The sequence below is a fragment of the Corvus cornix genome, chromosome 4 (assembly GCF_000738735.6).
Source record: "Corvus cornix cornix isolate S_Up_H32 chromosome 4, ASM73873v5, whole genome shotgun sequence".
NCBI lineage: Eukaryota > Metazoa > Chordata > Aves > Passeriformes > Corvidae > Corvus > Corvus cornix.
In genome coordinates, this window is record NC_046334.1 from 60310513 (window position 1) to 60324644 (window position 14132).

Consider the following 14132-nt stretch of genomic DNA (forward strand, 5'->3'; position numbering starts at 1 on the left):
AGCCCACAGTGAAGCCCTGGGAAAGGCACCCCCAGAAGTGCTCAGTGAGCAGCTCTCACTGCCAGGGTTTCACCTGTCTCCCTTCTTTCATTTCATATAACAAAATCCACGGTGGGCCCTAAGCAGTTGATTTTGACACACCCTTTTTATATGCTACTCTGGCTTATGCAGTTCACCTTGCCTAGGATTGAAATACAGAAGTCAGTTTCTAGCTTGAGTAGTGTTCTTCGGGTGTTTACACAGCTGGGGAGAGTGAGTTGCACCATTGCCTGTCTCTGCATGGGGTCAGCAATGGCACCTCCCCTACTGCCATCTGGATATCCAGTGGACAACAGGATAAAATGGAAAATTTAGTATTTTAAAACTTGGAAGAGGGAGGATGTAAACCTTCCAGACTTAACCAGTGCTATTCCAGATAGTTTGTGTCCCTCAGAACCATTCTTTACAAGGTGGGACAGCACGCAGCTCCTTTCCTGGGCGCTGGTGTTTTGTCCCAGCTCCTCCCACACCACTGCAGTGGGTGTGGGCAGGTGTCCTGCAGCCAGTGCCCTGCACACAGGTGCTGACTGGGGCATGGGACCGGCATGGGCCACTGTCTGTCAAGTAACAGAAAATTGTACCTGACTTCATCGAAGAGATTGTTCATTTCACCAATAAGTCTCTGGTTCTCCTGTTCAAACTGGAAAAAGGGAAGAAGGAAATGACACATGAAATATTTAGGTTCAATTTCATAGAAGTAAATCGGAAATGACAGGTATGTGTTTGAAGAAGGGTAACAGTGAATCTCACAGAAAAAGGTTTAGTCTTCTGGTATGGGCAATTTCTGTCATAAAGAATGAAGAAAAATGTTTTATTTCTTTTAATATCCAGATTTCTTTTTGTACTAGAGGCTCACTGTCTACTGGTAAGAACAGCCTCCTCTCCTGGGTTAAAGGATTTCACTGAGTCTAAGAGGGGGGTTACGGGGCACTGTCACCTTCACTGTGGGGCAGAGGTCTCAGGAAAGGTGCCCAGCCCCGTGAATTGAAGGGGAACAGAGAGCAACACACTGCACAGTTTCCATGAGGTCCCATTGATTTCCACTCCAAAGATCCAATGGTTTTGTCAAATAAAGTAATACCAGTGTTGTAATACATTCAAGTGTCATTGTCACTGCTGTCTGTAGCAACACCACCCACAGAACAGAGCATTTTTGAAAATATAATTGCCTAAAATACCATGATATTTACTTCACAGCAGCAGATGGCTAAAGGTGCTTCATCACTGCACTGCTTTACATTCATGACCATTTTATGTCTGGTTCTGGTGGAGCCACCTCACAACAAAGCCAAGGAACAGAGCAATGAAATAGAGCCATGAGATCTAGCACTGGGATCACTGGTTGGTCCTTGAGTGACTATGTGGGGCCACCAAGCAGCAATTGTTTTTTCTGACTTCTGTAAGGATGTCTGTACAAATATTCAACATTAGAAATTCCCAAATTTGCTGCCTTAGTAAGACTGAGATGATAACTAATTGAGAAGACAAATTTTCAGTAAAGAAACAGTGAATGACTTTAATCCTTTACAAATAGCACAAATCCACTTGAGAAAGTATTCTTTAAAAAGTCCCTTTGATATTTAAAAGCTTCCACTGGCACAGATTGCCTTTTAAACTGCTAAATGATCTTTGCAACTTGAAATCATGGCTGATGGAGCACTTGCACAGACAGCAGCTAAGATATGCTAAAACAGTCAATTGAACAAAGGGTTTGGGCACTGAAGACATCATATACCAGTGTGCCACAAAGGGATTTCCATGATGGGAACATAAAACCAAGCTCTAGTGATCAGTACAGCTCAGCGATTTCTGGCTTATTGAAGTAGCCTCTTTTATGACAGTGAAATATTCTGTTATCAAAGCATGGCATAAAGTGACAAACTGCTTAATATATAAAATCCAATGCATAAAAGAAATAATCACCACTCCTTTTTGTTATCCCATGAGAGAAGTCATTAGATGTGCTGTTCCTGAATTTAAGACAAGACCAGCCAACCAAAAAAAGATAAAGTCAGAGAAAAGTAGGTATTTTCATGACTCCAAACGGCAGAGTCAGATTTTTCCCACTCAATGCAACCACAAGACATCTGCTCATCATCAGTAACTGTAAAAACTGTTAATATACCTGTATTCAGAGTTATAAACTGAAATCTATTGTGCATATCATGCAATAGCCTGCAAACATTTGAACAACATCAAGCTCTCTCCTGAAGGTAAAATACTGATAGGAATTGCTGCTGTAGCAATGATAGGGCTTTAATTCATTATTTTATCTACATGAAGGATCATAAAACCATGATTGAGATTTGTTAAGTATGATTTGACACAAACCATCCCAATTTAAAACCAACACAACAGTTTACAGACTGCAGTCTACCCTTTTCATAGAATTGCATAGGATGGAAAAGATATTACACATCAAGATAACCATTAACCCAAGGCCAGCACTAAACCATGTCCCTAAGTGCCATGTCTACATGTCTTTTAAATACCACCAGGGATGGTGACTCCACCACTGCCATGAGCAGTATGTTCCAAAGCTTGACAACCCTTTTGGAGAGGAGATTTTTCCTATGATCCTAGGCCTACAAAACACAACCTGCATTTAGCTTTCAGTCAGAAGGCCCTGTCAGAGCCATCATCTCCAACTCTTGTTTCCCCATTTCTCTGGAAGCTGACAGCAAGGGGCCTAACAGTATTGTGCCTAAAGGGAGGAGAATGAAAATATGTAAAGAATTCACTTTTAAAAGCAAACAGAAAGCAGGAGTAAGCCTCTAGATTTTAGACTGGCATTGAAGAACAATATGAGAGCATACAGAGCAGCCTCTGAAGAACATTTTCTCTTTAGCAAACCATACCATAATTATGTGCAACTTACTCATCTGTGACTGGAAGAATGATGTGTGCTGTGTCTGGGAACACCTCGAATCACTGCCAAGGAAGCTTCACAAACTCATACTGCTGCAGCCCTTTGCCTCAGTAAAGCTCACTGTTCTGAAATCTGCACAGCTACTGATTGAAATCAGTTTTTCTTTCTCTATATAAACCCAAGGCAGTGTGTGCTAATGTAGAAAGATTTTCTAAGACTTTTGAGCTGTGGTCAAAATGATGAATTTTAGGAATTTCAAAAAATCTGACAAGCTGTCAGCAATCATACCTATATCAAAAATGTTCTATTTTATCTGTTCAACTGTAAGCAGAATTGGATCAAACAATCTCTAAACATGCTGATAGCAGGTAAATGCAAAAGTGTTAAAATTCATTAAATTCTGTTGTGATAGCTTGTAGCTATTCCTTCTAGGAAACCAATCTGATCTTGATAATAAAAAAAATATGAAGTATAACTTCACAGTAATAGTTAAATAATACTACTATTTGTGTTCTAGAAACTGCCCAAGAAAAAAGGGCAAACAATTTATTTTCAGAAGTTTCATAATGACTCTTTGGATGTTGCCTTGACTTCTATTGTTTCCTGACTAAACAAAGCAATCAGTAATTGTAGTGTTAAAAAACAATTTTAATTTCAATTGTTGAAAAATAGTTTTTATTAATTTCATGTCTCCATGTAAACATTTTGTAACATGTTTAAATATTAGCTGCTATGAGAAGAACCAGGAAGTCACAAGCAAAAGGGGTATCTTCTTATGGCATTATTCTGCATAAAATGTTTAAAATTAATTTAGGTGAATCTCTATTTTTTTTTACCACACATGACTACAGCAGAAAATACAATAAAATGGCCAATTAGGCACAAGGTAAACATACCATTTGTATTTCTTCAGGCGACAGCTCGTCTTCACCTTTGCCGTCCCCCCACAATCCAAGGTTACCTTGGGCATCAGGCAGATTCCTGTCTGTAAAAGAGCCACCAAACACTTGAGACACGGAATAGTACAGAGCACTGAATAGTAAAGTCAAAATAATTTTTCATCCATGTTAGACTGCTGGTGAAATTGTTCTATCTCCTTTGTCAATTACTGAGATTCACCCTGTACTTACAGCACAAAATTACACCAGTAACTTTTAAGTCCAAACTGGGCCAAAAGTCTACGTGTAGGTTTAATTTTGTGAACTAAAGGGAGTTGCATTAACATACTGACAGACAAGGATGTAAAACAACTCATAATGCACTAACAAATTGTTTGGGCACAAAATGCTGTAGCAGTTGTCTTTTAACAGATGAAAACACACAATTTTCAAAATGACAGTCTATATGCAAAGTATTATCTTCCACTGAGACTTGACAGAACACCAGCTCCTCCTTTCAAAAACTAAAATCTCAAAGATGTTTTGAGCAAAGCTCACAGACAAATTTGCTTTTGTCATGCTGTTCAAACTTCCTATTACAGTGCAAATCCCACACCACACTGTGGAAGGGGTCTTCCTGCATATAACAGGAATCAGCTCCAACCCCACAAATTAATCATAACACATCAAAGCTGCTTCATTCATTTCAGTAGTATTTTCCCTTTGATTAAAGCTACTCATCTGCATAAATCTTTGTATGAGTTGGGCATAAAAGATCTTGAAGGGCTATTTCTGGGATATTCCTTTCTGGAAGATTTAATTTTAGGCTTAATTATATACTTCTGATTATAGAGGAAGAAGTTAGAATGGGGAAGAAAATAATCTGTTCTACAGGAATCTACTGTTTCTGAAGCTGTTCTAGCATGAGTGTTTAAAAACCTTCTAAGACTGCAGCCTTGAGAGAGCCTCTTCTCCCCACTGGCTGTAACATTCTTACAAAACCCAAGAGAGATTTGTACCACCCCACAATGGATCAACACTCAACCTCTTTGATGTATCAGATGCAGGCTGCAAATTAAAACACAGAAAGATTTAGTTTTTACTTTTTCATACATTTCAGGCTTCCTATTTATCCCAGTCAAATTTTTTAGCCATTTATGTGTATTTTAATTTCTTTTGTTATAACTTCCTAGACATATTTTTTTTTCAACTGCTTAAGCAGCAGTGATGCATCATCATTCAGAGACTGACTTATCTTGGGAAGCCTCTGAAAGGAGTAGTCCTATTTATAAACACATTTATGAAAAGAGATATAAGGAGAAGTTTTCCCTTTTATCCTTCATGATAGTATTTGTGCAAACTCTTGAAAACATTAATATTGTGAAAGGTCTCCTTTATAAATGTTTTTTTTTGGCTTCCCAACAACCAAACCAGAATGCGTAAACAGTGACAATGTTACAAATGAGGGATGTGGATAAGGAATATAATAAGTTTTAAAAAAACCCCCAAACCTCAAGATAGATCAGTTCTTTCTTATGAGTAATAAAATATAAACCCAAGAATATCTTTAAAGATTGTTTAGAAGGCATACAACTATTTTTTTCATCGGGTATTATCAATATTTCAAGTCTATTCTACAGAAACACAAAATTTACTTTTTAAACAATGTATTTACATTATATCAAAATTATAATAAATAGTTTATTGTATTCAAACAAAATAAGATAATTCATTTATGGAGAAAAAAAAAAAAGAAAAAATATCCTATTTTATCCCAGAGGAACCAATTAGTTTCAGGCCCTGCCAGCACTGTTAAAAAAACAGCATCTGCATCCAGTGTGATTGCTAATAAGCAAATATACTTAGGACAAGAGGTAAGCAAGAAATACGTATCTCCCCAGGGTTCCTCCTGTCACTGTGGTACGTTCTGGGCTTTCTGCAGCTTTCACGGAGCTGACATTAATGCTTTTCTGCAATTCAGCCAGCAAAAGCCAAACTACATTTCTATCTCAGAAAGAGAAGTAGTTAACTCGTGACAGAGATACAAAATAATGATCAAATCCTCTGAACCTTTTTCCATGCTGAAAGGAGACAGCTGCTAAGCTTGTGGACCAGTTCAAAAGCTACTCATTATTTACATTTATTTCCATAAACTAAATGTCAAATTTGTAATATGCAAATAAATACTGCCAGTATATAAAAGCACTCTCCAGAGAGGCTATTTTCCTACCATGAGATATGTCCACTATAATTCTAAGGTAAACAGGTGCTTTGCCTCAAAACAAAAGTAATATCCTTTTGCTTTGGTTTCTGCCAAAAAACCAGACAAAACCCAAGTTGTGCTTCAGCACATTTAGTAGCACATTCAGCTGTTCATCATAATGTTCAAATTAAGGACAACACCACAAGCTGCTCTCAAAACTATCTTTACAGATGAGATTTAACCCAAGGGACTCAGGCATGCTGCTGATGGCTAATTCATAAAAACAAATTATCACCATTCTCTAAACCACCAACATCCTGAGGATAAAACAGCTTATTTCAAAAACATTTCTCCAGTTTCTTAAAAATTTGAAAAGTTACTTGGAAAAAAAATATAAATCAAAGGCTGTAAGACTTAAAACTGAGCTTCTTGTTTCCTAGTCATCTTGTTCATGCTATTTTCACACTTCAACAACCACCTACCAGCGAAGTCACAAGGCTGATTCCTATAAGCAGCAGCAACCAGCACTTATCCTTATGTGAGGAATTGCAGGCTGTGTGCATTTGCGTACTGTTCCAGACAGATGTATTGATGATATACAAGTTCCATAGTTTTCTCAAAGTCTAGTCAGCTAACCCCTCTGTAAGTACTGCAGTAGCACCACTTGTGTGGCAGGACCCCTACTTTCTCATAAAAATTAAAGCAAAAACTCATAAAAGTGAAAACTGGAGTAATCAAAATTAACATGCAACAAATTAGCTGTATTTCTATTTACTGCAGTGGTTTGCTGTGTCCAAGGCAACCAAAGAACAGTATTTTCCATGGTGTGGCACAGATTTTTGGAGCTAAAAATTGTAATGACACTATGTGGTGGTAGTGCATGCTTCCAGAGATTGCAGGGACATTTGGTAACAAGGAAAGAGCACAGGGCAATGAAGATGCTACTATGCTGCTGCTTCTCCAGTGACACCAGCTCACAGCTGCAAGACAGTGATAACAGGTTAAGGTGAAACTCATTCTATGTGCCTGTCTGCTGCATCACTTATGACACACTATAAAAAGGTAGTAAGCACTAGAAACGGCACATAATCAAAACCTGTACTTCTTACAATAAATTCAGTGTTGGGGGAAAAAAAAGGCACACTGATAGGGCTGCAGAAGTACAAACTGGTTAGGTAGATAAGCAAAGCCATTATCAGAAAATGAAGCTGTTCACACACTGTGAGGTAATTCAGTATTTGAGGCTCCATCCAGAAGTGGAGCACCCACTTCATATGAATCCACCCTCCGTATGGCCCTGGCATCACCAAACACAGGAACTTCACTCTTTTAATAAAAATCACTAAAGAAACAACAACTGTTTATCAGAATAATATAGCCAACCATTGCATTTGTTCTATCCTGATGAAGTATTATACCAATATAATGTAATTAGAAGGAAAAAAATTCCTGCTGTAAATCACAGGGTACCTTGGTCTCCTCTAGACAGCACAAGTGGGAGAACTCAAACCAGAGAAAGCAACTCCAGAATCACAGAAACAAGATTTCTCTTTAGGTATGAAACCTGAAATTCTCTGCATTGTGGTGGTACTCCAAAAGGCACTCTGCTCCAAAGCTCTGCCAGCGTACACATCCTAGGACAGGCTGAAATTGCGAAGAGAATTGAAATGGTTTCTATCCCTCAGCCTGAGAAGCAGGCAACCAAGCAATGACAACCAATGTTCACAAATCCTGTCAAGATCTGCACCATCTGAAATGACCCCAGGGTCAGAGATTCTGCTTTGGACTTCTGGCTATCTCCTGCCCACTGAAAGATGAGATCCAATCCTCCCAGCAGGGAAACTCAATGCCCTCAGGAAGAAAGCCCCAAAACTACTGGATCTGGCAAGCCAATAACCTCCTCTCTGTGAGGCTATTCTACCTTTGAGTTCCTACTGTAGAAGTGTCCAACTCAAGGTCTCTGTGCTTAAAAACTACAGAATGTTCCCAAGAGTCATTGACCTACTTTCTCATTCTTTTCATTCAGTTAAAGCAATATGGGAAAATCAGACAAATTTCAGAAAATATGACATTGAAAAAAATAAATAAAAAGGAAAGAGTTCATGTAGAGTTTATCAAGAAGATGAGGAATTCAACAAAGCATAATACTTGTTTATCTGACATTTAAGACATTGCTTCCTCAGTCTCACAATATGCTTCACAGAAGCCTGATCAGCTCAAGGAAGATGAAAATGGAAAACGTGCCAGTCACAGCAACTGGCCCTTCTAAAGTGAAGGAAGTACTATTGACTGGACAGGTCTTGCCACTTAAATTAACTACATTTTATTCTTACCTTTGCTTTCCTCAACAGAAAGTTTTTCTTCAGAATCATCTAAAGGACTCTGTGAAGATTTTTCAGGGGAAAGAGGTGATTTGGACACATTGCTCTGCTCAGGTTCAAGTTTGGACCTAGAAGTACAAGAGCCTATGATTTAACTGATACTACACAGATGTATTTTACTAAAATGAGAACAATCACAGATTACGAAATTCAGTACTTTAACTCTTGCAAACTTCTCATTAAAGATTTTCCAGTAAAGATACAAAATGTACTTAGCAACTGTCACTCAAATATTGTTACAGAGGCAAAGAAGCAGGAATCGTATTCCTGGACAAAATGCACCATATGCTCAGAGTTGAGGAGAATATTGAAGGCTATAGCATATTTTCATGCTACAGCATAAAAATACTTTATTAAACTTCCTTTCAAAAATCCAGTGTATTAAATTTTATTTTTAAAAAAAGCCAACATTTTGGTCATACTGAAAAATTTTTAGTACCAATGGCCAAGCACTATTTCTTTATTTTTTTCAAATAATTATGATAATTTTACTTTATATTTTCAATTATCATAAAGGAAATACAATAGAATTAGCTTTTTTATACTACTTCTAAGTCCCTATTACATACTTTTAATACAATGGCAATGCAAAACATGAGAAGCTTATTTAGTGATTATATATTAAGTACTTGTCAAGTATGTTTCAGTGTGGCATTAAAAATGTTGAAAATTAGTGGCAATGTATTTTTTTCCTGTAAATTTCTGTGGTTTATTTTTGTCTACAATGAATTCTGTAACTGCTACATAGCAAGCAGTTAAATTTTAGTAATGCTGTTGGAGAAACTAAAGAACCAAAAAATCAAAAAGCAATAGGTGGAATCACCTGCTGTGCCACCTTTATCACTTCCTACCCTCTCAAATATAATCAAGAGTTAATCTCATTATGATTTGCACCTCTCCCCTGTGCCTAACAGAAGGTGTTGCTTTTTGTGTTCCTTCTTTGCATTGTGTCTAAATTCTAAACCATAATTAGGAAATTCTGTGAAAAATAGAATGTAATGCAAGTGTCATCTCTGAGTGATTGCTATTTAACAAGAAAAAACAGTAGCAGGGAACTTTTTTTAGTTATAAAACCTCTACAAGTACTGGGCTTTTGGAAATTTTACAGAGAAGAACTTCTTCTCTCCTCTCCTTTCTCTCAAATTTGCCTAATAATAAGAAAAAAATACTTATCTACATACCTGTGCAGTTCAAATAATGGTTTTAATACTAATAAAACACCAATTCCCCAGGTAACAAAAATATCAGCTTGATTTGAATGATTGCATATATAATTCACAAAAACTTCTAATGGAAAAAGAAGTTTAAAACTGAAATTAAATATAATCTTGAATACCAATAAACATTAAAATTGAAAATCACAACCAAGTACCTTTACAGAAAAAAATGCTTGTGTTTCTATTTCTCAGCTTTTCTTTCTGCGAAACTAGTCCACCCAGAACTTTTTAATCAAAAAATGTGAGTGAATACATAAAGGCAACTTCTGTAAGAAAATTGTAACACTCAGGCAATTTGTTGAAGAGTTTAGGGTAGTTATTGATATAAAAGGAAACATTTCTACGGCAAACTTTTCAGTATTGTCTGACATGCATATATTTTAAATTGACTAAACTGCAGGAAAGAAGAGCTGCACTACGATTAATTTATTTCTAAAGAAACATATTCCTTTATTGTTTGTTGTCCTTACTTTGCACAGTATGGGAATACAGGAAACTTTCAATTTAAAATGAACAAAGTGTCTGGGATGCATTGTTTAAAGAATGCCTAGTTCTTTTAAGAGAAGGAACACGTTCTTATCACATAAAGCACCTGCTGAAATCCTCGGGGAAATTACAAATCAACTATACTATTTTTCTTTAAGTCATAATAAAGATTGGGTTATGTCCTGTGATTTACTTAAATTGAATTTGAATTTAAATGACTATTTAGCCATTACATCACATCTGCAATGCAAACAGACTCCACCTGGTTAACATCTGTTTTCTAGTTCTTACATCCATAGAGGCTTAGAGGGACCCTCCAATATTGCATAAAAAGAATGTATCTTCCAGGTTAATTCTTAATGCCTTACTGCTCTTTAGTTAAGTGGTACTCTAACTTCTGAAATAATGCATCAAATTGAGATTTTTTCTGAATGTGGGATTTCACATGGAAACAGTAACATAAGAGTACAACAGAAGAGCTAGTATTCATTAGCCACTGCTATGACTGCAGGAACAATGCTATCTTTCTTTGAAGCTCTTTCACATTAAGAATACCAATAAGATTCTGTATTTCTATACATGAAAAATATCACACCGTTTGTTTCTGTATGGTTTTTTTCTGAAAAGTTATAGGAGCTACAAAAACACCAACGCCTTACTTTTCACTCATTGCTTCTCACCAAATTTCAGAAGTGGTTTGGGGTATTTTGTTTTCTTGGTTTCGGCTTGTACTACTATTTATGTCTCATGAGGATATATGTGAGTGAATCTAATTGTGCTTAATCATGCTGAATGATTCTGAATAACATATACTTATGTATTTTTGAAAATATCTCTCCAGGTTCAATGTAACTGTAGCTGGTCAAGCCAAACAACAAACTGATAAACCAGCATCAAGTCTTGGAAAAGTGCTCAAGAATTTATTTATGTGCATATTCAAGAACTATATATTTTTATATTAAAATATAGATAATGGACCTTGAGGTTACTATTCAAATAATGCAGAGTGAGAAGACATGGAAAGCCAAGTATTAAATAAATTGCAAACCTGCTCATTTTCCCTATCAATCTCCTAATTGGGAGTATGCAGGAAAAGAAAATGAAGAAATACAGGGTTTGAAACTTGACTGAAAAAGAAATCCCACCAGACCAAAAAGGCATCAAGCACATCACCTTTAATGTCTCTGAGACATTTTCAGCTCTACATTAGCAGCCTTAACAAATGCCACTATAAGAAGTGGAAGCTCTTGTTTCAGTTCAGAAGTTACATTCTAGTTTTTTATTTTCATCATGTTTCTGCTTGCCATGAACACCTGCCATCTCAAGTAGTATTTATTAACAACACAGTCACTTGTTTTAGCAGAAAGATAGGACCTTTAAAAAAAAGGCAAAAAAAATTTTTTTGGTGAATTTGTAGAAGTCGAATAGGTTTAATTAACCCACATTTTACTGATTTGGTGCTTTTATACCTAAATGAGAAGTACAACACTGTAATGGCAGCCATTTTCAGATTTAACTTTACATGCCCAAAGTGTAAGGAACCCTGTAATGCACCTGCTGACAGCAGAAGTTGCTCATCCAATCACAAATTTCTATTAAAACAATCTCCTTAGAATCTAAACATGGACAATAGTTTTGCTGAATGTCCTACAAGTAAAAGCCACATTTTAACTATTTTTTGACACTACTCACAATCTCTTCTTATCTATCACTCGCTTAACTCGGATGGCTCTTTGTTCAGAATACAGCTTGCACACTCCTGTTCAAGACAGCAGTAAACAAAATTTCAGGTTAGAAGAGAAAGATTCCTTTCTTGGAAAATGCAATAATCTGATTTTAACTATTCAATAAATACTAAGTACTTTTTAAGTATTCTTCAATGAAGTCCAAGACAGCTGTTCTGTGCTCCTTTACCTGAGCAGACTGGACACCCTTGTGTGCTGAAATACAAGAGAAAGATACAAGACAATCTTTTAACTTTTCACTGAATTCCACAGCTGTTTGCACTTTCAGTTGATATGCAAGTTATATCCAAAAGCCTACTCACATTTTATACACGTTACATATTAGTATTTCTTTCAAACATAGCTATATTTAAATTAGATTCTCTAAAACAGCAAGTCATTACAAGAAACCAAAAACTGAAAATAACTAGTATCCTATAGTATTTTTATATATGCCAGAGAGTTCTACTATGTCAATTAAATTCTAAACAGGAATAGGTGTCACCTAGCTAAGCACAGCAAAACAGATCTAGAGATTTAACTAGCTTAAATTATTGAACTTTTTCAAATTCTCTGGTGTATAGACTATGTGGATATATTTGGGATTTATTGTGTCAAACATCCTTTTAATTAAATATATTGTTATTTCTCATTTTTATACGATGTAGTTCTCATGCATGACTGATTCTGTTCAGTGATTCTGAATAATGCTACAACTATGTTTAGATGGCATTTCAAAGCTGATGAAAATCTTTCATGTATTGATTAAATACAGAGATGCAGCAAGTCAACTTGAAAATGGCAACACAGAAATTCTCTCTCTATGACTTTCACAAGATAGTGTAGCAAAGGTATGAACCTATATTCAAGCTGCCAAAAATGCTTTTAATTTACCAGGACACTGTTAAAGTTATTTAATTATCTCAAACTTGAAAGTATTACACCTGTAATACCTTACAGGTAGACAAGCTAGAAAAAGACAATCACCAAATTTAGAAAGCTTTGGTTTAGGCCTCTGTGCCACAGTGCTGAATTACTACTCAAGCAGTAAATATTTAAGACTTTTTTTTCACTTGTTAACTGGTGTATTTGAACAAATAAATAAAATTCGATGCTCTGGCTTCTCTTTCCACTATCATTAAAGAAAATGAATTACAGTACTAATCAGCCAACGGGATTACACATGCAAACAAAAAGGCAGTAAGACTTCACCAATATCTTTCCTAAAGCATTTCAGATTCACCATGTAATACTCAGCATTACCTTAGCCTTTATCAAGAACTAAGAAAAAACATGTAAGAGCTGCTTAGTTTACCTTCTGTTCTGAGCTGATGAATGGCATCAGCACACGTTCTCATAAACACCTGGGCATCTTGATCTATCTGGTCACGCTCTGTATCCGTCATCCTCACATACTCAGACATAATATGGCTGAGAAACAAGACAAACTTGTCACTTAAAAAATCCCCAGTATAAAATCCACAAGTACACACCTCAGACCTTCTTCTGACTCACCATCTTTGCAAAAACTTTTCTGCAACACTCATTTTCACAGAAAAAGTAATAAAAAGTACAGTAACTACCACTGATAAAAATGCCACTCCTATAAAGCTGGGAGGCTTTTTTTTAGAACACTTTTAGTAGTAAAGTATGTAAAAAAAAAAAAAAGCAGTATCTCCTATCATCTTGAACATAATCTAATATGGAACAGATAAGCAGAAATCAGAAAATATATCATTGCCCTCGGTACTTATTGCAATGAAGTGTCCTAAAAACGCAAAACCAATTAAGATAAAGGAATAGCTCAAATACAGAAAGAAGTACAAAAAAAAGGGAACTTATTTTACTTAAATATGTTTTCATTATCCTGAAGACAGTGTTTCATTTTTAAAGTAGCTGTACTATGAAATCTGTGAATTTAAACTAGAGGAAGAATAATGGAAAATAACGCACAATTTTAATATCAAATTGACTGCAATATTTATTAAAACCTGTTCCCATTGTTTATTTTAAATTATACATTATGCATTTAGTATTTTCTAATGTTATTAATGTATCTTTTTGTTGCTAAATCAATAAAAATGAAGGCCTGTCCTTAAAATATTAACTCACTGTAGGTAACCACCAGAAGCATACTGTATAAATGTATTTAACAGTGTTTCCACAGTCAGAGGTGACAGGATGATAAAACTCTGCTACAGGGGGAAAAAAAAAAAAAAGGCAAAAAAACCCTCATCATCTTGGGTTTCCTGATGATGCAGTGATCACAGCCTATTATATCTGCTTTTTAAAAAAGGAAAGAAAACCTTACTTCATACCTACATTTGAAATTATT

General features: G+C 35.9%; 1 protein-coding gene across 1 annotated transcript in view; it reads right to left on the bottom strand.

The window, feature by feature from the left end:
* Nucleotides 1-14132, bottom strand: part of STX18 (syntaxin 18) — a 61420-nt gene that overhangs the window by 3812 nt on the left and 43476 nt on the right. The window contains exons 3-8 of the mRNA XM_039551716.1: nt 13113-13228; nt 11936-12013; nt 11766-11832; nt 8323-8438; nt 3805-3893; nt 621-679 (exon numbers count right to left, since the gene is read on the bottom strand). Coding sequence (XP_039407650.1) covers nt 621-679; nt 3805-3893; nt 8323-8438; nt 11766-11832; nt 11936-12013; nt 13113-13228 — 525 coding nt within the window. The remainder of the gene's footprint in view (nt 1-620; nt 680-3804; nt 3894-8322; nt 8439-11765; nt 11833-11935; nt 12014-13112; nt 13229-14132) is intronic.